The sequence below is a fragment of the Lagenorhynchus albirostris genome, chromosome 3, assembly GCF_949774975.1.
Source record: "Lagenorhynchus albirostris chromosome 3, mLagAlb1.1, whole genome shotgun sequence".
In the NCBI taxonomy this organism is placed as follows: domain Eukaryota; kingdom Metazoa; phylum Chordata; class Mammalia; order Artiodactyla; family Delphinidae; genus Lagenorhynchus; species Lagenorhynchus albirostris.
In genome coordinates this window covers 8875964-8903624 of record NC_083097.1, presented here as the reverse complement: position 1 = coordinate 8903624, position 27661 = coordinate 8875964, and the positions used below count along the sequence as shown (strand labels likewise).

The 27661-nt window shown below is 45.9% G+C and overlaps 1 protein-coding gene across 2 annotated transcripts in view; it reads right to left on the bottom strand.

The window, feature by feature from the left end:
- Positions 1-27661, bottom strand: part of ANKRD33B (ankyrin repeat domain 33B) — a 93821-nt gene that overhangs the window by 27579 nt on the left and 38581 nt on the right. For both annotated transcript variants that reach the window (XM_060146872.1, XM_060146871.1), the window contains exon 2: positions 20139-20268. In XM_060146872.1, the coding sequence (XP_060002855.1) occupies positions 20139-20268 (130 nt within the window). The remainder of the gene's footprint in view (positions 1-20138; positions 20269-27661) is intronic.

Here is a 27661-nt window from a genome sequence, read left to right as displayed (position 1 = left end):
GTCATGTCCAGAGCCTGTGCCGACAAAGATTCTCCGCCTGATCAAACTTCACTCAGGTTCCTGAATCTTCTCCCCAGGCCCATCTGGGCCCTTCCTTGTAAAATCTCATTTCAGTTTAACGAGAACCACCCTCATCCCCACCGTGCTATCTGGTCATTCCTCATCCTCCACCAGCCCCCAGGTGACATCCGATCACCCTGGCCTGTCTTCAGCAAGAATCTTGTGAGGTCGGTTTGGCCGGAATCTCCCTGATGTTTCCTCTTAGTCATTTCCCACCCCAGACCCCCACCCTGCTCCTTGTCTATAAACACCCACATATCCAGCTGCAGTCGGAGTTGAGCCTACCCTCTCCCCTGGTGCAAAATCCCAAAAACCCTCTCCCCTGGTGCAAAATCATACCTATCGAGATGATTTTTGAATAAAGTCTGCCTGACCATCTCTAACAGGTGTCATTGAATTTTTCTTTAACAAACCCCCTCATATGATGTCATGCAAATGGCACTTTCCTCTGTAGTCCTCCTCTGAAAAACCCGCAACTCCACTCTAATCATGCAAAAAACACCAGACACACACAAACTGAGGGACACTCTACCTGACGAGTACCTGACAAGCACTCCCCAGACTGTGAAAGTCATAAAGTCTGAGAAACTGTCACAACCAAGAGGAGCATGAGGGGACATGACAACAAAATGTCACATGGGATCCTAACTGGGATCTTGGAACAGAAAAAGGACATTAGGGAAAAACTGAGGAAGTCTGAATAAAAAAATGGACTTTAGTTAATAAAAAAAAATGCATTGAGGAGATTGGTTCAAGATAGCAGAGTACAAGGACGTGCGCTCACTTCCTCTACGAGGGCACCGAAATCACAACGGCTCAACAATCATTGACAGGAAGACACTGGAACTACCAAAAAAGATACACCACATCCAAAGACAAAGGAGAAGCCACAATGAGACGGTAGGAGGGGCACAATCACAATAAAATCAAATCCTGTAACCGCTGGGTGGGTGACTCACAGATTGGAGAACAATTATACCACAGAAATCCACCCACTGGAGTGAAGGTTCTGAGCCCCACATTAGGCTTCCCAACCTGGGGGTCCGGCAATGGGAGGAGGAATTCCTAGAGAATCAGACTTTGAAGGCTAGTGGGATTTGATTGCAGGACTTCGACAGGACTGGGGGAAACAGAGACTCCACTCTTGGAGGGCACACACAAAGTAGTGTGGGCATCAGGACCTAGGGGAAGGAGCAGTGACCCCAGGGGAGACTGAACCAGACCTACCTGCTAGTGTTGGAGGGTCTCCTGCAGAGGCAGGGGGTGGCTGTGGCTCACCATGGGGACAAGGACACTGGCAGCAGAAGTTCTGGGAAGTACTCCTTGGCGTGAGCCCTCCCAGAGTCTGCCATTTGCCCCACCAAAGAGACTGGGTAGGCTCCAGTGTTGGGTCACCTCAGGACAAACAACCAACAGGGAGGGAACCCAGTGCCACCCATCAGCAGATAAGCAGATTAAAGTTTTACTGAGCTCTGCCCACCAGAGCAACACCCAGCTCTACCCACCACCAGTCCCTCCCATCAGGAAGCTTGCATAAGCCTCTTAGACAGCCTCATCCACCACAGGGCAAATAGCAGAAGCAAGAAGAACTACAATCCTGCAGCCTGTGGAATGAAAACCACATTCACAGAAAGAGAGACAAAATGAAAAGGCAGAGGGCTATGTACAAGATGAAGGAACAAGATATAACCCCAGAAAAACAACTAAATGAAGTGGAGATAGGCAACCTTCCAGAAAAAGAAGTCAGAATAATGATAGTGAAAACGATCCAGGACCTCAGAAAAAAAATGGAGGCAAAGATTGAGAAGATGCAAGAAATGGTGAACAAAGACCTACAAGAATTAAAGAACAAACACCTAGAAGAATTAAAGGACAAACAAACACAGATGAATAATACAGTGACTGAAATAAAAAATACACTAGAAGTAATCAATAGCAGAATAACTGAGGCAGAAGAACGGATAACTGACCTGGAATTCAGAATGATGGAATTCACTGTCACAGAACAGAATAAAGAAAAAAGAAAGAAAAGAAATGAAGACAGCCTAAGAGATCTCTAGGATAACATTAAACACAGTGACATTCGCATTATAGGGGTCCCAGAGGAGAAGACAGAGAGAAACGACCCCAGAAAACATTTAGAGATTATAGTAGAAAATTTCCCTGACATGGGAAAAGCAATAGCCACTCAAGTACAGGAAGCACAGAGTCCCAGGCAGGATAAACCCAAGGAGAAACATGCTGAGACACATAGTAATCAAACTGACAAAAATTAAAGACAAAGAAAAATTATTAAAAGCAACAAGGGAAAAACAACAAATAACATGCAAGGGAACTCCCATAAGATTAACAGCTGATTGATTTCTCAACAGAAACTCTACAAGCCAGAAGGGACTGGCACAATATATTTAAAGTGATGAAAGGGAAGAAACTACAACCAAGATCACTCTACCCAGCAAGGATCTCATTCAGATTTGACAGAGAAATCAAAAGCTTTACAGACAAGCAAAAGCTAAGAGAATTCAGCACCACCAAACTAGCTCTACAACAAATGCTAAAGGAACTTCTCTAGGCAGGAAACACAAGAAAAGAAAAAGACCTACAAAAACAAACCCAAAACAATTAAGAAAATGGTAATAGGAACATACATATCGATAATTACCTTAAATGTAAACGGATTAAATGCTTCAACCAAAAGACACAGGCTTGCTGAATGGATATAAAAACAAAACCCATATATATGCTGTCTACAAGACACCCACTTCAAACCTAAGGACACATACAGACTGAAAGTGAGGGGATGGAAAAACATATTCCATGCAAATGGAAATCAAAAGAAAGCTGGAGTAGCAATTCGCATATCAGATAAAATAGACATTAAAATAAAGAATGTTACAAGAGACAAGGAAGGACACTACGTAATGATCAAGGGATCAATCCAAGAAGAAGATATAACAATTATAAATACATATGCACCCAACATAGGAGCACCTCAGTACATAAGGCAAATGCTAACAGCTATGAAGGAGGAAATGGACAGTAACACAACAGTGGGGAACTTTAACACCTCACTTGCACCAATGGACAGATCATCCAGACAGAAAATTAATAAGGAAACACAAGCTTTAAATGACACAATAGACCAGATAGATTTAATTGATATTTATAGGACATTCCATCTGAAAACAACAGATTACATTTTCTTCTCAAGTGCACATGGAACGTTCTCCAGAATAGATCACATCTTGGGTCACAAATCAAGCCTCAGTAAATTTAAGAAAATTGAAATCATATCAAGCGTCTTTTCCCACCACAATGCTATGAGATTAGAAATCAATTACAGGGGGAAAAGAGTAAAAAAACCACAAACGCATGGAGGCTAAACAATACATTACTAAATAGCCAAGCGATCACTGAAGAAATCAAAGAGAAATCAAAAAATACCTAGAGACAAATGACAATGAAAACACGATGATCCAAAACCTCTGGGATGCAGCAAAAGCCATTCTAAGAAGGAAGTTTATAGCAATACAATCCTATCTCAAGAAACAAGAAAAATTTCAAATAAACAATCTAACCTTACACCTAATGGAACTATAGAAGGTAGAACAAACAAAACCCAAAGTTAGTAGAAGGAAAGAAACCATAAAGATCAGAGCAGAAATAAATGAAATAGAAACAAAGAAAATAGCAAAGATCATAAAACTAAAACCTGGCTCCTTGAGAAGATAAACAAAATTGATAAACCATTAGCCAGACTCATCAAGAAAAAGAGGGAAAGGACTCAAATCAATAAAATTAGAAATGAAACAGAAGTTACAACAGACACCGCACAAATACAAAGCATCCTAAGAGACTACTACAAGCAACTCTATGCCAATAAAATGGACAACCTGGAAGAAATGGACAAATTCTTAGAAAGCTATAACCTGCCAAGACTGAACCAGGATGAAATAGAAAACATGAACAGACCAATCACAAGTAATGAAATTGAACCTGTGGTTAAAAACCTTCCTGCAAACAGAAGTCCAGGACCAGATGGCTTCACTGGTGAATTCTATGAAACATTTAGAGAAGAGCTAACACCCATCCTTCTCAAACTCTTCCAAAAACTTGCAGAGGAAGGAACACTCCCAAACTCATTCTACAAGGCCACCGTCACCCTGATACCTAAACCAGACAAAGATACTACAAAAGAAGAAAATTACAGACCAATATCACTGATGAATATAGACTCAAAAATCCTCAACAAAATACTAGCAAGCAGAATCCGACAACACACTAGAAGGATCATACACCATGATCAACTGGGATTTATCCCAGGAATGCAAGGATTCTTCAATATATGCAAATCAATCAATGTGATATATCATATTAACAAACTGAAGAAGAAAAACCATATGATCATCTCAGTAGATGGAGAAAAAGCTTTTGACAAAATTCAACACTGATTTATGATAAAAACTCTCCAGAAAGTGGGCATAGAGGGAACCTAACTCAGCATAATAAAGGCTATATATGACAAACTCACAGCAAACATCATTCTCAAGGGTGAAAAACTGAAAGCATTTCCTCTAAGATCAGGAACAAGACAAGGATGTCCACTCTCACCACTATTATTCAACATAGTTTTGGAAGTCCTAGCCATGGCAATCAGAGAAGAAAAAGAAATAAAAGGAATACAAATTGGAAAAGAAGAATTAAAGTTGTCACTGTTTGACATGGTACTATACATAGAGAATCCTAAAGATGCCACCAGAAAACTATTAGAGCTAATCAATGAATTTGGTAAAGTTGCAGGATACAAAATGCACAGAAATCTCTTGCATTCCTATACACTAACAACGAAAGATCAGAAAGAGAAATTAGGGAAAGAATCCCATTCATTATTGCAACAAAAAGAATAAAATACCTAGGAATAAACCTACCTAAGAAGGTAAAAGAACTGTTCTCAGAAAACTTTAAGACACTGATGAAAGAAATCAGAGATGACACAAACAGATGGAGAGATATACCACATTCTTGGATTGGAAGAATCAATATTGTGAAAATGACTATACTACCCAAAGCAATCTACAGATTCAATACAATCCCTATCAAATTACCAATGGCATTTTTCACAGGACTAGAACAAAGAATTTTACAGTTTGTGTAGAAACACAAAAGACCCCGATAGTCAAAGCAATCTTGAGAAAGAGAAACGGAGCTTGAGAAATCAGGCTCCCAGACTTCAGACTATACTACAAAGCTACAGTCATCAAGACAGTATGGTACTGGCACACAAACAGAAATACAGATCAATGGAACAGGATAGAAAGCCCAGACATAAACCCATGCACCTATGGTCAACTAATCTGACAAAGGAGGCAAGAATATACAATGGAGAAAAGACAGCCTCTTCAATAAGTGGTGCTGGGAAAACTGGACAGCTACATGTAAAAGAATGAAATTATAACACTCCCTAACACTATACACAAAAAAACCCTCAAAATGGATTAGAGACCTAAATTTAAGACCAGACACTATAAAACTCTTAGAGGAAAACGTAGGAAGAACACACTTTGACATAAATCACAGCAAGATCTTTTTTGACCCACCTCCTAGAATAATGGAAATAAAAACAAAAATAAACAAATGGGACCTAATGAAACTTACAAGCTTTTGCACAGCAAAGGAAACTATAAACAAGATGAAAAGACAACCCTCAGAATGGGAGAAAGTATTTGCAAACCAAGCAATGGACAAAGGATTAATCTCCAAAAAATATAAACAGCTCATGCAGCTCAATATTAAAAAAACAAACAACCCAATCCAAAAATGGGCAGAAGACCTAAATAGACATTTCTCCAAAGAAGACCTACAGATGGCCACGAGGCACATGAAAAGCTGCTCAACATCACTAATTATTAGAAAAACGCAAATCAAAACTACAATGAGGTATCACCTCACACCAGTTAGAATGGGCATCATCAGAAAATTTACAAACAACAGATGCTGGAGAAGGTGTGGAGAAAAGGGAACCCTCTTGCACTGTTGGCAGGAATGTAAATTGATACAGCCACTATGGAGAACAGTATGGAGGTTCCTCAAAACACTAAAAACAGAACTACCATATGACCCAGCAATCCCATTACTAGGCATATACCCAGAGAAAACCATAATTCCAAACGACACATGCACCCCAATGTTTGCTGCAGCACTATTTACAATAGCCAGGTCATGGAAGCCACCTAAATGCCCACTGACAGACGAATGGGTAAAGGAGATGTGGTACATATATACAATGGAATATTACTCAGCCATAAAAAGGAACGAAATTGGGTCATTTGTAGAGACGTGGATGGACCTAGAGACTGTCATACAGAATGAAGTCAGTCAGAAAGAGAAAAACAAATATCGTATATTAACACATATATGTGGAATCTAGAAAAAAGGTACAGATGAACTGGTTTGCAAGGCAGAAATAGAGACACAGATGTACAGAACAAATGTATGGACACCAAGGGGGGAAGCAGGGGTGGTGGTGGTGGTGTGATGAATTGGGAGATTGGGATTAACATGTATATGCTAATATGTATAAAATAGTTAACTAATTAGAACCTGCTGTATAAAAAAAGTAAAATAAAATTCAAAAAAAATGCATCGATATGGGTTTATTTGTTTTGTGCAAGGTATCATCCTAGTGTAAGAGCCTAATGAAAGGGGAAACCAGGTGTGGGGTACACGGGAATTCTCTGCACAATCTTTACAGTTTTTCTGTAATCAAAAGTTCATCTTCTGAAAGGGAGATCTAGGCTAGGGCCACTCGATAAGACTGCAAGGTAGGGACGATGGTTCTTGACTGGCTGCCGGGTGTGGATCCCGTCCACACCGTCCACAAGACTCACCAGCGGTGGGGGAGGCGGGGTGCTCACCAAGTGGGTGTGCAATGGACAGAGGAGATGGTGGCCAGCCCCCAGGGAGGGCCGGAGGGTAGAGAGGAGTTGTTGACTCAGAGCGAAGTGAATGAACAGGTCTTGGTGATTATTGGGCTGAGCCAAGTAACAGAAAGAGAAAAGTCAAAGATGACTCCTGGTACCACCCCAGCCCCAGGGTTCTGGCCTTGCTTTGGATGGCCAATGGCATTTTCTCTGAAAGTGTACAGGGGATAGAAGTCCATGGTAGCCAAGCTGGACTATCTTTCAAGCTATCTATGTTACAAAAGAAAAGGAAAGCTCCCTTCAGTTCATTGTCATGCTTTTAAAGAAAAAAGGTTAATATCTATATGTTCTTAGAAGCATCATATCCACTCTTGATTTCCACTGAGCAACAATCCCCCAAACCCCAAGGGGGGAATTTTAAACTTTCCAACTCTTAAGTCACCTACCTCACAGCAAACCCCTCTCCCAGGAGATGACACACCTCCTACTTCATAGAGGGAACTGAAACCACAAGGGAACCCCCTCAACTTTCCCCCATCACTCCCAAAACTTCCCCACATCCCTCTTAGTGAAAAGGAGGGTGTTTCTTCTCCTATTTAAAGATGCCAATCTCTCCTCCCCTTGCAGTGCTTTAAAGCCATTCCCCATCTACTTCTGGGGAATATATTTGTGTTACAAACTACTTCCTCTTTCTCTTCAACCTCTCCCGCCTTGCAAATTCATTCCCACCAGATTGTATTAACGGCCTAAATTCCTCACCTTGCCTTCTGCCACGTGGCTTCTAAGTTCTTCTGTCAAGAAGAACATTGGCTCACAGGACATCTACAGGCATGATGCCAACAAAAGCTTGAAACACACTCACTGGTGGGACTCCTTCTACACTTGTGCCTCAGTTATCTCCCTAAGAAGAACGTGCCAGGCTGATACAATGGTCCCAGGTAGAGGATGAGAAATGCACGGAGCAGAGCAGACCCGGCTGAATGGTCCGGCTCACCCACAGACACACGAGCAAAGGCAGTCTAGATCAGCCGATCCCCAGCCCATCCGCAGATGCATCAACTATAAACATATTTTAAACTAGAGTTTGGGGGTGGTCATGCAGCAGTAAGCTGGTATATATGCTCAAGGGTCTCCCATCTTAAAATATATATGACTGTCTTAGTCCATTCAAGCTGCTGTAAGAAACTGCCATTGACTGAGTGGCTTAAACAACAAACATTTATTTCTCACAGTTCTGGAGGCTGGGAAGTTCAAGATCAAGATGCCAGCAGATTCAGTGTCTGGTGAGAGCCCGCTTCCTGGTTCATAGGGTATCTTCTTGCTGTGTCCTCACATGGAAAAAAGGGTGAGGGAGCTCTCTGGAGTCTCTTGTATTAAAGCACTAACTCTATTCATGAGGGCTACACCCTCATGACCTAATTACCTCCCCAAAGCCCCACCTCCTATTACTATCACTTGGAGATTAGGATTCAACATATTAATTTGGAGGGAAGACATAAACATCCAGTTCATTGCAGTGACCAACAATAATTCCCAGGACCTGTCTTTGTATTCCCGCCACCCACCACCAATCATCTCACTCCTTTTCAGGCTAACTTCCAGAGTCTTCTACTCTCACTCTTGCTACTTATACCCCCCACCAATTCTCCTGAAACCGTCTTCCATCATTCCCCAATGACTGTCTTTTAGCAATATCCAACGGTTACTAGTCAGTTCCCATCTTACTAGACATCTCTGTAGCATTTACCACTTGCTTGTTCCATCCTTTGGAAACACTTTCTGCAAATGTCCTGATAGCTCACCCTTCTGCTTTTCTTCCTCTCTCTCCAGCCACTCAATTTTCTTTGTGAATTCTTCAGTTCTCTGCTTTCTGAAATGCCACTGTTCCTCAGACGTATGACTAAGCCCTCTTCTCATCCCCTACACTCTCCCTTGGTGATCCTATCCCCTCTCATGGATCAAGTTATCATCCTAAAACTTCCAGATCACTTATTGCTAGCTAATCTCTCTTTCTGAGTTTCTTACCTAAATATCTCTACTGGATATTTCATCTTGGGCATCCCACCAACAAAGCAAACTCAACACATCAAACCCAAAACATGTTTCTTCCAAACCTGCTCCTCTCACCCACATTCCTTATTCAATGATGAATACCACCAATAACTGACAGAGGTGCCCAAGACAGAAATCTGGGCTTTCTCTTCAGCCCTCCCCTAATCCCTTCCCCATCCAAGTATCATGGAATTCTGCCAATGCCACCTCTTAAACATCTTCCAAACCTGTCCATGTTTCTCCATCCCCACTTCTAACCTAGATGAGGGCCACCACATCCTTCCTGGGGTCCACCCCTCTCCTACCTGGACTTCCTGGTCCGATTTCTGCCCCATTCTCCACACTCCTAGCAAGAAACTCTTCTGACCAGCACAACAACTACTTAAAACCCGTCATGGTTTCTACTCTTTAGATGAAGTCTCAACCCTTTAACCAGCTAGCTCCTTTTTTATCTGACCCTGCTCTCTGAAGGGCAGCAGAATATGCCACCTCAAAACATGCAACTTTGACATTTATTTTGAGCTGAAGGCAACTGAGAAGAAGCAATTACAAGAAAAGTTCCCTGTCCTCCCCCATTTGCCTAAAAGCAGGACATACATTTTCTTATTTTATTGCTTTATGTTTCCCCAGTTTTACTGAGATATAATTAACATATATCACTGTGTTAAATTAAGGTGTACAGCATAATGATTTGACTTACATATATTGTGAAACATTACCATAGTAAGTTTAGTTAACATCCATCATCTCATATAGGTACCAAAAAGGGGGGGGGATGGTTTTTCTTCTTTGTGATGAGAACTCTTCAAAAACTGCTTTCCCTTGTCCTGTCATTTCTCCACAAATGTATTGCTCTTTATGGAAGATGATGTATAAACCAGAGTTCTAAGCCACTTCCTTGAGTTATTCATTTTTCCCTGGGTGTCCCCCATTTATACATGCGTGTTTACAGATGTCCGGTCCTCTCTTGTTAGTCTTTTATTACAGGGGTCTCAGTTGGGAACCCAGAAGGGTAGAGAGAAGGTTATTTTTCCTCCCCTATATCCCTGCTTCATCCTCAGCTCTTGCACCAATGCCCTTCTCCTCGACTCTTTAATCCTAACTCTCTTTTTAATTCAGCCGTGTACCACACTTTCTCTAATCTGGTGGCCTTCGCACCAGGCTAGTTCCCCGCCTGGTATACTCTTTCTTTGCTTTCTACCCAATTACCTGATGAGCCTTCCCTTCCACTGGAAGCTCTGCCCTGGTCCCCCAAGCCTGGATTAGGCACCTGAACCATCATGCCTCATGGTCCACATTTCCATGTGGCCGTGGATTCCCACAGCCACCACTGTTGCTCATAAGTTCAAAACTTCCAACTGACTGCAAGCTCAATAAATATTTAGTAAGTAAAAGGGCGGAAGGATTCCTACTTCTCCCTTGAAAAAATTCACTTATCAAAAAGGTTGCTAATTTTCAAGCCATAACCCACATTAACTAAGATTACATGGCCATCACAATTATTAATTCAACATGTAATTGGGTAACAATGATGGGCTAAATGTCTTGTTTATTCCTTTATTCAAGGAAAGGAAACAGACAATAAACGTGTGCAGACCTAAAAATGGAATTAGGGTTGTCTACAGACTTGATTGGTCTGACACCAGGTACTCAAAATATACTTTTCCAAACCAGGCCAGTAGAGGGAACTGTTGATTGGAAATATCAGGTCCCAGCAGCACTGAGGAAGAGAACAGATTCTTCGTCCCCATCCAGAGGAGGGGAAAATGCACAAGGGGAGCAGGGGACGGGCAGCACAGACAGGCTTTCCTCTTGTCTGACCGAGGAGCAGGGCCAGCTGCTGCGAAGGAGGTGGCATTGCTGTGCTCAGTCAGAAAGGCTCCAAAAAATGGAGTTTATGGGAAAAGGCGAGGCGATGCTAGGAAACCTCAGAGACGTGCCAAGTTCTAATGTACTTAAAACAGTAGAAACCGAGTACAAGGAAAACACTTCAAAAATCCATAAAGATCACAATGAAGTCAGACTAGAAATCGTGATCGGCTGTAGAGATAATAAGATAAATACAATGAAGAGGCGTTGGCCTGCCTCAGGCCAAGTCCTACATTCTCCTCTGAAGCGGGACACTCCCCAAACCCAGTTCACAATTCAGAACACACACAGGCAGCCTGAGCCTGCCAGCCACTCCCGGGAGCCTCACTGCCACCCTGTCCCCAGCAAACAAGTGACATGAATAATGCCAGGCTGGCTCTCAGTGCATTTCCTCCAAAATCTTAAAGATAATTTCAAGGAATAACAAGTTTTAAGGACGCACCAGAGGTTACTTGTACTGAACCAGCTTGATAGTATCACCCGTTCAGGACTCCTGCAGTTTTCTCACTTCCTCTTACTCCTGCTCTTCTGTTCAAGGGGAAGAAGAAACGGAGAAAGTAAACACCTAACGCCATCCCCGGGGCGTGTAATTCATTTCTTTGGTTATATCCTACTTTATACTTTTGTTAGGGGAGGTAAGGTAGAAATTGAAATTACTGGCTGAATGAGATTTAGGGATTATTTGAGGCTTTATTTTCATATATCCTCTCCATGGTAAAGGCCTAACTTAGATTCAGCTGTATCTTTATTCTGCATAAGGACCTGAGAAGGTGAGACTTCGCAGAGAACACGGCCAGGCAGACCCAGGCATTTGCATCCTCATTTACACTCCCGACTCTCGGACGAGCTACACAGCTGCGATATCAAATAATAGAAACATGTGGTCACTTTACAGTTTTCCTTAACCACACAGATTCTGCGGGGGCCAAAGGTGACTGAGGTCACTCCACGGCCCCGGCCAGCGATTCGTTTTGCCTGGGGCAGGGTGTGTGATGCAACCCTGGCAGATGTAACTGAAGCTGTGCTGGAGGCTTCTGGGGATGTTTTCCCATCTTAGAGAACAGAACACGGACAGGGATTTGTTCCTCCTTCCTGAAGCCTCCTGTGCTGTAACGTGAAGCCACGCTGCTTGGAGCTGCCAGGCCATCTTGGGACCATGAGGCAAAAGGTCAGGAACATTTCTGAGAAGCCGGCTCCAGGTCCTGACATCAGGAAGTCATGCGGTGAAGCAACCCCGCAACTGTTGCCTTCAGACACATCATGTTGCAAGAGAAGACTGTTTCCTCATCGCTGAAGCTTGTTTTGTTGGGTATTCAGTAGACTGCGCCCAAAAGCACTGTAGCAGATCCTAGGCTCCAATAAGCATCAGGGAAACACAAAGAGCAAGCGAAGTCCATTCTGAGTTGACAAACTCTCAACCCTTGGGAACGTGGTGGGAAATATGAATTGGTACAGCTTTTCCTAAGGGCCACTCGGCAGGGGCTACGTAATGTGCACATTTAAAAGGTGGGCGTCCTTTGATGAAGCGGTTGAGTTCTAAGAATCTATCCGTGCATTTCTTCTCTTTCCTTCTCTGCCCTGCTCTGACCGCCACAGACCACACCTGCCGGGTTCCTTAGCCCTGAAGTCTCAGGTGTGACTGAGCAGGGGCCCGGTGGAAGGAGGGCGGGTATGAGCCCCTGTCCCCTGCCCACCTCCCTCCTCGAGTGGCTCAGGTGCCCCAGGTCCCAGCTCCTGGGGGCAGCCTTCCCGGGCTCTCTCCCTCTCCAGGGCCTGCCCCTGGGCTCTGCTGCCACCTCTACTCACAGCCCCCTCACCCATTCCTCAGCTTAGACTCTGATCACACCTGCCGCTCCACCTGTTTCCAGCCGGGATGCTGACAGGTACGCCCTCCTCAGAGATGCGCCCCTCGTCCCCAGCCCATCAACGCAAAGGGCTCCACTCCAGCGTGGTCTGAAACAGCCTCATTCAGAAACCCGTGCACACTAGACTTTAAATTTGGGAGATGGGGTTACGTGTGCCCTTGCCCGCCCTGTAGACCCAGCACTTAGCACAGCCCTTGGACATGAAGTGACTGCTGAATAAATATTTGTTTTAAAAGAGGATCTTGTGGGGCTTCCCTGGTGGCGCAGTGGTTGAGAGTTCACCTGCTGATGCAGGGGACACGGGTTCGTGCCCCGGTCCGGGAGGATCCCACACGCCGTGGAGCGGCTGGGCCCGTGAGCCATGGCCGCTGAGCCTGCACGTCCGGAGCCTGTGCTCCGCAACGGGAGAGGCCGCAACAGTGAGAGGCCCGCGTACAGCAAAAAAAAAAAAAAGAGGATCTTGTATAGAATGGATGACCCATGGCTTACCGAACTGTCTCAGTTACTGGACTCGGGGGACACGGCGCCGAACACACCATCACTCAGGTGTGCCGCTGTAAGAGGCAGGGAAATCTCGTGTGCACAAGTCTACACGGAAAGATCTCCTAGATAGACTGAGTGAAAAAAATTAAAATCACAGTCTCTACAGAATTACCCCATTCACGGAAATAAAAGGTGCGTGCACACCCTTTGTGTTTAAAAGGAGAGAGAGTGAGTTCTGGAAACGTAACCAGCTGGAACGTGGTCAGTCAATGAGAGAATTGGGGAGAGTGAAAAGGGACTTCTTTTTTTTATATAATAATACTTCTGTGGTGATTTTTCACTGTAAGCATGTATTACTAGACATCTTTTGGAATTAAGACATCATCAAATAAATAAAGCTGGTTATGGAATTGGATTAAAACGGGACATCATTTGATGCTATCAGCTGAAAGCCCAAACAGCCTCTCTTTGGTCAAACAGTACATGAAAGTCATGAGCAGATGCTCAGTTGCTTTCCTTTATTCTCCCTTTGATTTAGTGACAGCTCTGTGTCCCTCCAACATCTCACCCAGGTCCATGAACTACCCCTACCCCACCCCACCCCTGGCTCTTATACCCACTGACAGGCACCCTGGGTCATCATTCGGTATAGGAACATGGAAAGCCCCAGTTCTCAGAGTGAGGTCCCCAGACCAGCGGCATCAGCATCACCGGGGAACTCACTGAAAGGCACAGTCTCGAGCCCCACCCCAGACCTACACAACCCAGAACTCCTGGGGCGGGCCCCAGAAATCCGTGTTTTAACCAAATCTGGGTTAAAACATAGATCACCCACCTGTGGGTGACAGCGATCCCGCTTGTAACCGAGCAGGACCCTATGAGGCCTTCACGGGACAGACCACCACCCCCTGTGTCCTCTGCCTTCCTCTTGTTGGTAGAAAAACTTTAGCCTCGTGGGCCTCCCCCGAGTTCCCAAAGAACAAATTTAATCAGAGAAGTGAGAAAACGCAGAAACAAAGGAAAACAGGCAAGCCAGACAAATTAATAATGGTTTCGCCATCACACAAAGTCAAGGCCCTTGAGTTCCTCCTCAAGGGCTATAGACCATAGAATCTGAGTCATGTCCTTTAAGCTATTTTGCAGATCCCAAAGTCCCCACCAGGTGGGAGAAGTTAACCGTATGCTCCCCACAGGCATGTAGACCCCCAGACGGGTCGGAACCAGAAGGTTGATGATGTTGACTCCCAGTTACTTCCCACCAGCCAATCAGAAGAGCGTCCACGAGCTGATCACACACCCCACAGCCCCCTCCCTCACCCTGTCTTTAAAAACCTCTCCCTGAAGGCCTCTGGGGAGTTCAGGCCTTTTAAACCCTAGCTGCCTGGACTCCTTGCTTGGTGCCTGCAATGAACGCTGCCCTCTCCTCCACCACACCTGGTGTCAGGACACTGGCTTTACTGCCTGCGGCGAGTAGACCCAAGTTTGGTTCAGTAACAAGCTCAAGGCTGCTCTCAGAGGGGGAAGCAGCCCCGTGAGGTCATGACCTCCACCTGCGGCAATAAATTAGGGAAAAATCGCTTCCTTACATGGAGGCAATTAAGAGAAAGAAGGACATGCTTTCTAATTGGACTTCTTTTAAAGTAGCACAAAAACCATACTCCCCCTCCTTCCCCTCCTCCTAAACAATTCAATCCTAAAGCTCCGGTGGGCAGAGCCAGGAGGCCTCCCCCACCCCCGAAGCCCTGGGTGGGTGTCCCAGGGTTCAGAGCCCCCGTGGTGGGAGCGGGGACCACGCAGAGGTGAGAGTGGTTAAGAAACAGACACTACAGACAGAACTTGGACGAATCAGTCAATAGGCCAAGGATCGTGGAAGCCAGGAAAAAGAGAAAATACGTTACAATATTTTGTTTCTATAAAAGAAGATGGAAAGGAACTTATCTACGCATCCAGTCGTTAACAATGGTTATTACCTCTAGAAAGTAAAATGGGAAAGAACTAAGAGTGAGGAGCTAAGAGATCTTCACCCTTAAGTTTAATTGCTTTATGTGTTTAATTGCTTACGTGTTGTTTTTTTCCAAACATTGTGTATCGTTTTCTACGATCAGCTTATAAGAACATCAGCAAGGCTGAGTGGAGAAAGCACCCAGGATGGCCACCACGTTGCCAGCCTCCTGCATGACCCGGTCTGGGTCACATCCCTGCGCCCCTGCCACGCCCTCACCTCTGGTACCCATACACTTAAACACACCCCAGCCATGTGAGTCCTGCCAACTGCCCTCCAGTCTAACTCTGTCTGGAGGGGAGGCTCCACTGGGGACCACCAGCGCTCTTGAGGTCACAGCAGGAGGGCCATGAACACAGGAGTCTTGTCCCCTGTCCCAGTTTCCCGCCCATGACCAAAGCAATAGGGAGAAGCCTTATCGGTACTAGAAACCACAGAAGGACACCATCCACTGGCCAGAATTCCAGAAAGGAATTTCTGTCAGAGGCAGTGGAGACAGGAGCCAGCTGTAGGGAAGGATGGGGCATTACAGGGTTTTGTTTTTGTTTCTGTTTCTAACTTTTAATTTTATATTAGGGTAGAGCCGATTAACTATGTTGTGATCGCTTTCAGGTGACTCAGCCGTACCTATACGTGCATCCATTCTCTCCCAAACTCCCCTCCCACCCAAGCTACCAGATAACATTGATCAGAGTTCCCTGTGCTGTACAGCAGGTCCTTGTTGGTTATCCATCTTAAATATAGCAGTGTGTACGTGTCAATCCCAAACTCCCTAACTATCCCTTCTCCCCACCCTTCCCCCCTGGTAGCTATAAGTTCGTTCTCAAAGTCCATGAGTCTGTGCATTACATGTGTTTGAGTAGACCTGGGGCAACTCCAGCAGTGCCCCAGGGGAAAAGGGGGGCTGCGGGGATGCACGGAGACCCACTGATGCCGTTTCCAATGCCCAGGCACACGAGCCAAGCAGGAGACCTGAGGTGCTCCCACGCCCAGCTCCTGCGGCCAGCAGAAACGACACCAGGTAGGGGTGTGTGGTGCTCAACCTTGGCCGGCCCAGACCGCTGCCCCACCGGATGCCTGCAGCCCAGGGACGGGAGCCGCCGCTGTGACTGCCCTCAGCCCCGCCTGGATTTCTCCCTCTGCACGCCAGGCCTCAGACCCAGAGCCTGGAAAGCACATGGATCCCTTTCCTTCTCCCTTTGCTGGGCCTCTCTCTAACCTTGAAAGGACCTGTGTCATCTTTGACTTAAATAAACCAGTTCAGGGAAGCACAGGCTCTGCTTAAAGATGAGCGTTATGGACTAAACGTTGTCTTCCTCCAAATTCCTATGTTGAAGCCCCGAACCCCCAACGTGACTGTACTTGGACAGGGAGCCTTTGTGCGGGTAACTTAAGGTTAAATGAGGTCAGAAGAGTGGTGCCTGATCCAATAGGACTGGTGTCCTCATAAAAGGAGACACCAGAGACCTGGATCTTGCTCTCTCCACCATACAGGGACACAGCAGGAAGATGCCACATGCATGCCAGGAACCAAATGGTCCAGCACCTTGACCTTGGACTTCCAGCCTCCAAAACTGTAAGAAATAAACTTCTGTTGTTTAAGCTCCCAATTTATGGTATTTTGGTAATAGCAGCCCAAACGGGCTAAGACATAAGTATTCTCATGAAGAAAAAAATAAATTTAACCCAATGAATAGCATAAAAACAAACTGATGAAGAAATATGAAGCATTTCCACAGATCCTGGAGTAGAAGATAGAAAAGAAAAAAAAAATGATGAGAGAAAGCTGTGACGTGAGGACCTAACCTACACCTAAGAGGGAACCCCAGAAAGCAAAAACAAAGCAAGGCAGATGCAGTGTTCAAAGAGATAACAGAAAAGTGTTCCCTGAAGTAAAAATATGCCTAATATAAGTCAAACACAGAGAGCAGGAATGGAAATATACGATAGTGACAGTTGGTTTTTTTTTTGGTGGTGGAGGTTGGTTGGGTTCTTCTCAAGGATAGGGGGCAGGAGATCTTTATAGGCTGAGAAACAGGGTATCAACAAAGACAAAAATTAGGCTGGACTCTTAGACTATTCCTCTGCAACACGAAATTTTTTTTTAAAAAAAAGCAAAAGACAAGTTTTTATTTTCTGAATGAAAACAAAATAAAAACATTTTCAAATAGGCAAGAATTCAGAAAGTGCCTCATGGGTATTAAACAACCACTAATATCCCTACACACATAAAGAGCTCTCGCAAATCAATAAGTAACCTCGCCTTCCTGTACTTTCTCATACTCCAGGATGAGACTCGTGCTCTCGTCCATGCCTTGGCCCTGCTGCTCAGGAACGCCTGGCATCCCTTCTGTATTCCGGCAGGGACTGAAGTCTGATGCTCCACACTTTCCTCCTGCCGTGAAGACCTCTTACTTAGATGGCTCAGCATTTCAAAGGCCTGGGGACCGAGTGGAGGCAACATTTCTCCGACCACCGCTCCTTTCATGTACACCCCTCTGAGCTGGCGTTCCAAAGGCTGAAAGCCAGCCCAGACCCACCTCTCCCCTACAGCCCACCATCACGACCACCAGGACCTGAGCCTTCTGCCACTCGGCTTCTGCTCCCTCTCTGCTCTCTGCAACAGCCTCTGTGCCCACCAGGATCATCTCGCCCGTCACCACACACCCAGCCTCACGCCACTCAAATGCATTTCCTCGCATTGTATCCAGACCCTTGATGACCTGGTCCCCTGCCTCCTCGTGGGGCCACCCCTCCCCCATCCTAGACACACATGGTCCTTGGCTCTTCCTAAGACATGCCTGGCTCCCTATTGGTCCTGAAGCTCTGTGGTGCATCGGCTGGCATGGCCTCCCTCTGACCTCTGCAATGCCCAGCTCAATGCCCACCCGCTCCACGACCCCTGTCCCAAACCACCACGCTAGACGGGGTGTTCTCACGCCAAGGCTCTCAGCGCACCCGTTCATCAGAGCCCCATCAGATGGCCATTTAGCTGGACAATTACTCAAGGGCAGAAGTGCCCTTCACTTCACCACCCCTGGTCCCTGCCCAGGTTCTTGGCCAGTGGGGGTAATGAGTGATCAGGTCACGGTCACTGAACGCCTCTCACAATATCCTTTTACTCTTTTGCTGTTCAGGACGTTGTGCACCTGGGCTTTCAAAGTCTGGAGCGCCTCCATGCAGGGAAAGCTTCACGCCCTGCCACCTGACGAGGTGGACGTGTGTGAGCACAGCCCTGACGCCTGGCTAAGTTTGGGGGGTTTTCTGCCTTAGGCTTCTCGATTGAAAAGCAGGTGAGCACAGACTACTTCCCGTTATGGGGACAAAACTGCAAGGTGCTGAGTCTCTGCTTCCACTGGGCTCCGCAATCAGTCACCCACGCTGGATTAGACACAGGGGCCTGTGATGCAAGACAGGACAGGGAAGTCCCCCTTGGGTGGCAGTGGCAGAAATTCCCTTTCCACAGTCAACACGCTGTGTGGTTTGGGGCATTTTCTGCAGCGTCCCGGCCCTGAGTCTGGTTCTCAACAACTCTCAGCAACGGTGACCCACATTCTTTAATAAACAAACGCCTTTTCTTCCTAACTCAGCCAGAAGTAGCTTCTCTGCTGGAAACTGAGAACCTCAGTGATGCAAGAGACATAATTTTGACGGCCAAGAATTTTGAAAGTGGTCTATTACAAACCCGGTTAGTACCACGGTTACAAAGGAAGCGCAGTTCTGAAGGGACAAGCACAGTTTCATGTTTGTCCCCAAAATGTCCGAGTACAATTCCAGAAGAGGAGAGCTGTGCACAGGGCACTTGGCAATGCTGGCGTAAGGACCACCTCTGGAGATGAACATCCCAGGACGAAGTTCACTTACCCTTTCCAAGGCGCTCTCACTACCAGCCTCACCTTGTTACACTGATACACTCTCCGCAAGAAGCCCCTGGTTTCCTTTACATCCCCAAGCCAAGTGCAAGGTTACCTCATAAACACGTCCACTTGTATACATTCACTGTCACTAGTGCCTCTTCCACTCATGAGTTCACCAGCACCTCCCAGATCCCAGGAGCACAGGGTGGGGTGCAGTGCTCTGGGGTAGGGGACGTGGAGCTGGCTTTCCGGGGCAGCTTCATGTGGAAAGGCTTCGGGCAGTTTCAGAGCTAGCTCTGCCCCACGCTGAGTCCTGCACTAGTGCGTAAACTGCACTTGGCACAGACAGCAGACCTGACTCCCTACTAGGTCTATTCCTTTTGCTCTCACCTTTGTACTCTGTCGCCTGTGCTTAGTCATGCTGGCTCTGCACCTTTTGTAAAAGAATGTTGCCTATAGCCTGAAATATACAGGATAGCTCCTTCTCCAGGTCCTGAACTCTAAAGGTGTAACACTTTTCCATCCACATAGAGATAAAAAGTTGCAAAACAGAAACAACTGTCTTGTTGGAGGTTTATAGGAACATTGTGACCAGACCTGTTCAAACAGCTGCAAGAACAAAGGATTCTGGCAGGAAGAAGTTTCCAACAACCAGCCACACCCCCTCCCCTTTTAGTATAAAAGAAGCCTGAATTCTAACTCACGGAAGACGGTTCTTTGGGACACCAGTCCACCTGCACCATCCTCTTGGTCTGCTGGTTTTCTGAATAAAGTCCCTGTTCCTCACCCTAACACCTCACCTCTGGGTTGACCGGCCTGTCACGCAGAGAGCAGTATGAGCTTGGACTCAGCAACACACTGTCCCAAACACACAAAGAGAATGTCACCCACCTTCAGCCCTTTCCTTGTCCCTCTTAGCAGTAAAGCACGACCTCTGATCAACTACATCCTTCTGCCGTCAATCTCAGGAGCGAGGTCAAGTGCAGCCCCCAGCACCACTGCCTGGGAGGGAAGAGAAGCTGGGTCTTACCTGCCTGTGCAGCCGTGATTAGGGCCGTGTTGCCCTCGCTGTCCTGCCAGTTGACGTCAACGTGGGGGCAGTCTGCTAAGACCACCACAGTATCCACAAAGCCGTGGTAGCAGGCAACAATGAGGCCGGTCTAGAAATGAAGAGGGAAGCAGGTCAGAGGGGAAGAGCAAGCATCATCACCCAACAGCAGCGTGCATCCCCTGCCCTGCTGGGCACGACGGGCAGGAGTGAGGTGAGAACCCACTCCGGGTTCTCAGCACCAGGTTAGAGCAGCTGGCCATGGTCCATTCGCAGGTGTGTGCTGAGCGCTGCGAAGAGCGAGGTGCTGTGCTTGGAAATTCAGGGACAAAGACCCCGCCCTCGGAGTGTTCTATTCTAACGGGAGGAAGAGGCATCAACTACAGACCTAAGATGTAAGTGTGCTATAAAGTAGACTGGATCAGGGCAGTTGTGAGCCCCGGGGCCATGCGGCTCAGTCTGGAACAGGTGCTGGGGCGGGCTCACGGAGATGGGGCGCTGGGCACAGACCGAGGAGGTGGGGGAAGACGCCAAGGGGACCTGGAGGGGGAGGGGCAGGCAGAAGGCCACGCCTGGCTGCCCAGGGACCAGCCTGGAGGCTGGTGACCACAGGTGGCCTCAGTGGCCAGGGCAGGACTGGAGTTTGCTCTGAGCGAGTTGGGGAACGTTTGGGGCAGTCCGCTGTCAATAGTTTGCATCAATTCTGGCTGCTGGGTGGAAAACAGACTCTAAGAGTGGGAGCACGGAGACCAGGTGGGGCTGTGGTGACCCCCTTTCCTGGCACACAGCCCCTAAAACCCTCAGAGTTTGCTTTTTGGATGCTAACGAGATGACTCTTGGTGGCTTCAGGATGGGGGCTGGTCTCTAGGAGAGCTTATTAGAAGGTTAGATCTTTAAGCTCCACTGCCCCTCTCACCCCTACTCCTACCTCTGGGGTGGGGAGGAGAGGGTAGAAAACTGAGTCCAAGGACTAATGGCCAATGATTTAATAGCTGAGCAAATCATGCCTACTTAATGAAACCCCCATAACATCCTAAACAACGGGGTTCAGAAAGCTGCTGGGTTGGTGAACACACAGAGGTGCCGGGAGAGAGCATGGAAGCCCCGCACCCCTCCCCCATGCCTGGTCCCGTGCTTCTCTTCCATCTGGCTGTTCCTGAGTTACAGACTTTATAATAAAGCAGCAGCAGGATGTAAAGCACTTTCCCAAGTTCTGCGAGTCATTCTAGCAAATTACTGAACCCGAGGAGGGGCTGCGGGAAACCCCAGATTTATAGCCAGTCAGGCAGAAGGTGGCCCGTGGGTCCTGTGACTAGCATCTGAGCTGGGGGCAGTCTTGGGGGACTGAGCCCTTAACCCATGGGGTCCTTGCTGATTCTAGATAGTGTCAGAATTGAATTGAATTGTTAGACACCCTGCTGGTGTCGGAGAACTGGTGTGGAAAAACGACACGGATTTGGTGTCAGAGAAAAACCCCAACGCTTGACATCAGGAAAAAGAAAACACCACAGGGTGTTTTTTTCTGCAGATGCTGGACAGGTGATGACAGTGGTCACCATGCACCAGGAAGCAGGACGAGAACCCCACGTGCTGGTACCCTGACCACAGATTTCTAGCCTCCAGAACTGTGAGAAATAAATTTGTTTTTAAGCTACCCATTTTACGGTATTTTGTTATAGCATCCCAAGCTGATTAAGTCACCTTGTAACAAAGGATTCAGGGAGATCCTAAAATTCAACCCAGGGTAAGAATTCAAGATCCAGAGTTAATGATCAAGGGACTCTGAGCCCTGCCAGCTGCACCCACCAGTGCTCGGGGACGCAAACCTTAAGTTTAGGGCAATCCCACAGTGGCCCAGCTCTATTTTTACCAGATTTTTAATAAGAATGTAATTGTTCATGGAATGAGGAGAGGGCACAGGCAACCCCTCACGCTTATTTCAATAAGGCTCCTAGCTGCCCGCCCAAATATATTAAATGTCAAATATTAGAATTTTTAAAGTTTTAGAGAATACCATTCATTTTTTAACACTGACATGCATACTACAGCAAAGTGAACTGTATAATTCTGTGACTATAGTAAAGGCTATCTAATACCTTCCTGCTTGTGCATTCTTTGAAATAGGTCATTCTATCTACAGAATGAAATGTTTCACAATAATTTAATTTTAAGGAGAAACAAGCATGGAGTCAGCCCAGGCAGGCTCTACTTCTAAGCTTTCAGTGTCTCTGATAACCAGAGGTCACTGCCACCAACACCTGCATCCTCCCAGCTAACTTGTCAACTCACTGCTGCATAAATGGTCCAGAAAACTTGGGATTCCCCGCATCATAAATGCTGCAGTCTCACTCTGAGTTTCTCTGGATGACAGTACTTCTCGAATATTCTACAATCATCTCCTGACTTATAAATGAGGCATGCTGCACAAAATGTAGCCACTTCCTTTTTATATAATTCCACAAGGAGCTCATAGTTGCTACAGAGAAAAAATCCAGAAACATAGATTAGAAAAAAAATTTTCAGTCCAGACACACAATCTCACACAGACACACACACACAGACACACCCACACACCCCCACACACAAACACACACATTTTTTAAAAAAATTTTAAACCAAAACACAGGATTATTTCCTATATGTCTGTCAGGAATATACAGCAACATCTACCAATAAAAGTAATTCTGTGTCAACATTTCCAGCGGCTGTGGGGTATCATACATATGGCAGAATCTTAGTTGTTTAATGGATCCCTATTCTTGGACTCTGAGATTTTTTTCCTGTTTTTCTCTGAGTCAAACCTGCAATGAAAATTCCTAGAGCTGAGGCTGTGTGCATATCATTTCTTATTTTCTCAGAGGACATTCTTAGAAGCCGTATTTCTGGATTAAAGGAAAGAGTTATTCTGAGAGTTTTTTAACACATATTTCAAACCCACCCTACAGAAACATCTCAAAGGACATCTACTTTCACCAGTCCTGCCAACCCAACCATTAGTTACGGATTCCAGGGAATTCCCTAGTGGTCCAGTGCACTTTCACTGCTGAGGGCCCAGGTTCAATGCCTGGTCAGGGAACTAAGGTCCTGCAAGCCACGTGGTATAGCCAAAAAAAAAAAAGGATTCCGGTTAAAAGGAAGACTTCCCTTTGGCAGGTAATAAACAAAGGGATGCTCTCCAGGGCTCCTGGTTCCTGGTTCTTTTGGAATCAGCCTCACCTCCACTTCTTCCTACCCCAATCAAAAGGGAGTCTGTTCTAGAACCACAGCCCCTTCCAGCCCATAAGGTAAGCCTTCCCTAAATGTGAAGTAAGCCCCTTCTGATGGCGGCCTTGGAAATCTTAGCATAACCTTAGGTCAGAAATGAAGATTATCAGGAAAAAAAAATAGATAATGCAAGTTAAGGGCTCAGGATAAAATGGTATTGAACACAGAAGTAGTAGCTCTAGGCTCCACAGAGACTTCCCTTACTACTAAAAATCATTACCTTTGTCACCTATTTTCTGGGAATCTGTTCCAAACGACTGACATTTCTATTTTTAAAACTAGTGTTTAGCTATAACTTAAACTCTGTTTTGGCTGGGTCATCTTAGTGCCCCCGACAGGAAGCTGGGAGGGGAGCTACAATCTCTAGCAACCCCTGACCATGGCCTCCCAAGACCACTCAACAAAGGACCTGTCACAAAGGAAAGTACTGTCCACCCGCCGAATTGTCAGAAGCCCACTGGCGCGTGGTTCCCTGAAGCTACAGACAGCTTATTTTTTAAATTACAAACAAAGCATTCATGAGAATAAAATATTATTATTAAGGGGAAAAAAAGTAAGCTACCTACAAGTGGAAGCCCCCATTTAGCGGTCAGCTAGAAACTCTAGGCCCTCGAAATACAGCTCTAATTTTCAAAGCCTACATACAGTGGAAAAGTCAGAGCAATGATAACGGAATAAGGTTGAGATGTTTCTGCTTAAAAATTGTAAGCATTTGTACATGAAAAACCAAAGATAAACAGACCAAAGCCCTATTCCTTGTAGGAAGAAAGGATGATATAACACTAGGATTCTAACAACATCATTTATTACATTAACAGATGAAAGGGGAGGGTGAAGAAAGAAGATCATCCTCTAAGTGTGTTAAACCTCTCAATACACACACACACACAGACACACACACTAGCAAATGCACAGACACATCTAGAAGGATGGCACCAAAATACTGAATTAGCATCCTCTGTAGAAGAAAGGGGAATAGAGGTCTGTTAGTTTTATGTGTACCCAGATATTTGGTCAAACGTTACTCCAGGTGTTTCTGTGACAGTACTTTTGGGATGATATGAACATTTAAATCAGTAGATGCTGACTAAGGCAGATTACCCTCCATGACATGCGTGGGCCTCATCCACTCAGTTGAAGGCCTGAACTGAAAAAGAATGATACCCCCCCCGCCCCCGCAAGCAGGAAGGAATTCTCCTGGCAGACTGCCCTCGGACTCAAACTACACCTCTCCCCTGGGTCTCCAGCCTGCCAGCCACCCTACCGATTTTGGACTCGTCCAAGCTTCCACAATTGTGTGAACCAATTCCTTAAAATAAATGTCTCTATCCCCCTATATACAGAGATACAGATATAAATGGACAGCTATGGATAAATCTCACTAACTATATAGCTGTATCTCTCTAAAAATCAATATATGTATCTATCTAACCATGTATCTCTCTACATGTCGATAGATACACACACACCACACACACACTCTCTACTGGTTCTAGCTCTCTGGAGACCCCTGATTAATACAGGGTAGTTGGGGAAGGAACACTTCAGAGAACTAATTTCACTTTTCACTCCATTTTGGTACCATTAGAATTCTTTAAAACAAAGCCATATTCGTGAGGAACTTACACGATTTTACTTCACGATGAAAAACAAGAAAGCAAACACGGTGTTTAACAACAGTCTCATGAGGAAATACAGTTTTATAACAACAACTGAAAAAAAGAACCATCTGTGAGGAGGGGAGGGGGGCAGTGGGCAAAAGAAACAGATTGTGACAAACAAGGGGGAGACTGCAGCACCAAGACGCACGTACAAACCCCACAGCCATATGGCACAGTAATAGAGTAATTCCCCTGACCATACAGAAGAAACAGGACAGGGCCCATTTCCGACTGTAAGGAAAAACTCCACCATCCATTGTATAACTTTTAGGTCCAGAACCGAGAGTACACTCAGCTACTTGAAAACTGATGTCTATGCCTTTCTCCATAATAATACCACCGACGGGGGCAGGGAAAAGTTTATGTGACTTTATGAAAGAACTTGAGAATTCTGGTCTTCTTAAGCTACACTATGTTTCTAAAAGGAGACCATGCGTCACCGCTACTGTGGGCATAATTTGTTGGGTAAAATGTGTTAGCCATTGTTTCGATAATCTCATTTACGATTAACCACCATGACAAGAAAGTAAATTCCAGGATGAAAATTTGATCTATGTTGGTTACTGCCAGGTCCCCAGCTCTGAGAACATAGCTGAGCTGATATATACTGGTTGAATAAATGAACGAGGACTAGGGCTTCAGTAAAGTTTCTTCCTAGATGGTAAGTGGATCTGAACTTTGCACCATCGCATTCAATGGCAAGGGCATGGCCGGGACCCTCTGGGCAGCAGGCATTGCCCAACCCCGGCCTGGCACGTACACTTACGGGCATCACTCCTGCACATTTGGTGGAAGGCAAAAGAGCCCAGCAACTCTCACAGTAACAATGCCTGAACTTGCGGACTTTAAATAATTCTCAGCGAAACTATCACTCTGTAAATGTGGCTTTGGTGTTATGTATCTCATAAAACATTTTGCAGGGAGTTCCCTGGTGGTCCAGTGGTTAAGGATTCCACGCTTCCACTGCAGGGGACCCGGGTTCCATCCCTGGTCAGGGAACTAAGATCCCATAGTGCCGCACAGTGCGGCCAAAAAAAAACCCAACAAACAAAACAAACAAACCAACAAAAACACTTTTGCAGATGTGTGTGACAGGACGTTTTACTCTGAGGATTGTTTCCGGGTTCCTTGAGACATGTTTACAACTGGGATAGCTGATGAGGTCAAGGGGCTGATGGGAGGTAGTCAGCAAAGCCCATAATCTCAGGAGGACTGTTGGTGAGCCTGAAAATCTGTCAGACAGACATAATAATACAGCTACTAGGCTGGCCTTCTAGTACTAAGACTGCAGCAAAGTTTCCCTCTGTTAACTTCAAAGGCGATTCAAATTAATACCGGGACTTAAGAAAAGGATATTCCACTGGGGGATGAAGATGCGAATCCAGCATGAAAATAAATTATACCATTTGATCACAGCAAATACAATGGTACAATTATACCATTTGGTCACAGTAAGAGGGATGAGGTCCCCATGAGGGACTGGATTCCTGGTTCAGCCTTGCTCTGTGATGCAGACACACAGACCAGCGCAAGACTGACTTGGATTTTCCATTCTGAAAGTCTTTTGAAAACACCTTCCGACCATCTAATTAAGCTGCTCTCCCACTGAGATTCTAAAGGGAAGGGGTATCTTATAAAAGCCTTAATAATTCTATTTTCCCATGACATCAGTTCATTATTTCAATGTATTACAGAAAAAATGGTGGGTAATGAGGCTACAAGCCCAGCTCCACAGGCGGCAATCCTTTCCATGGGCCTAACCTCGAATGATCGTGAGAGAGGGCGCCCCCTGTAAGGTGGAGAATCCTAAAACACGCAGCTTGTGAGGAAGCCCACCATTGCTGGTCTTCAACATTTCACTGAACTATGAAATGGTGCTGTGTAACCCTTCCCGGCTGAGTCAGGGTTGTCGAATGAACCCAACAGCAAAGCCCAAACAGCAGACTTCCCCTCTGCAGTGTCTCCCCAGGCATTCAGATTTGCATGCAATTTACGTGCTATGACATCTATTTCCCTTTGAACACACACAAGACTCTTGGAGGTGTGATTTTTAGTATCTTCAGCTGGATTACTCTCTGCAATATGCCATTAGAAGTTCAGAGGGTGAAGGGCATGTCCAGGTCTGGTGAGGAGCGGTTGGGCCTGGGGGTGACCACTTGGCCAGCAGGCAGGTCCCGAGGGGTCATCGCACTGCAGGGTGTGGCCAAGCACCTCTCAGCAGACAGCTCACAGTGAGGAACCCCACGGAGCATCCCATGTACACCTTGTGCAGCAAACACCTACCATGGGCTGAGCTGTGTCAGGGCCCATGTCGACACTGGGGAACCAAACAGAACCAGGCACAACGCCTAATCACGGGCTGGCACTGGGTACTACCGACCCCGCGGCGCACTTCAGCAAGTGCGCAGGCGTGTTCATCGTGGAAAAAAAAATCCAATATTGAAAAAAACTAAAACAGAAAGTAATATAACAAACACCCATGTCTCATCGGCTACAATAACAAAAGCTAATATTTTGTCATAATTTCTTCAAACTTCTGTCCGAAGTCAACATTCCAGAAGTAATTCCCTTATGTACCTT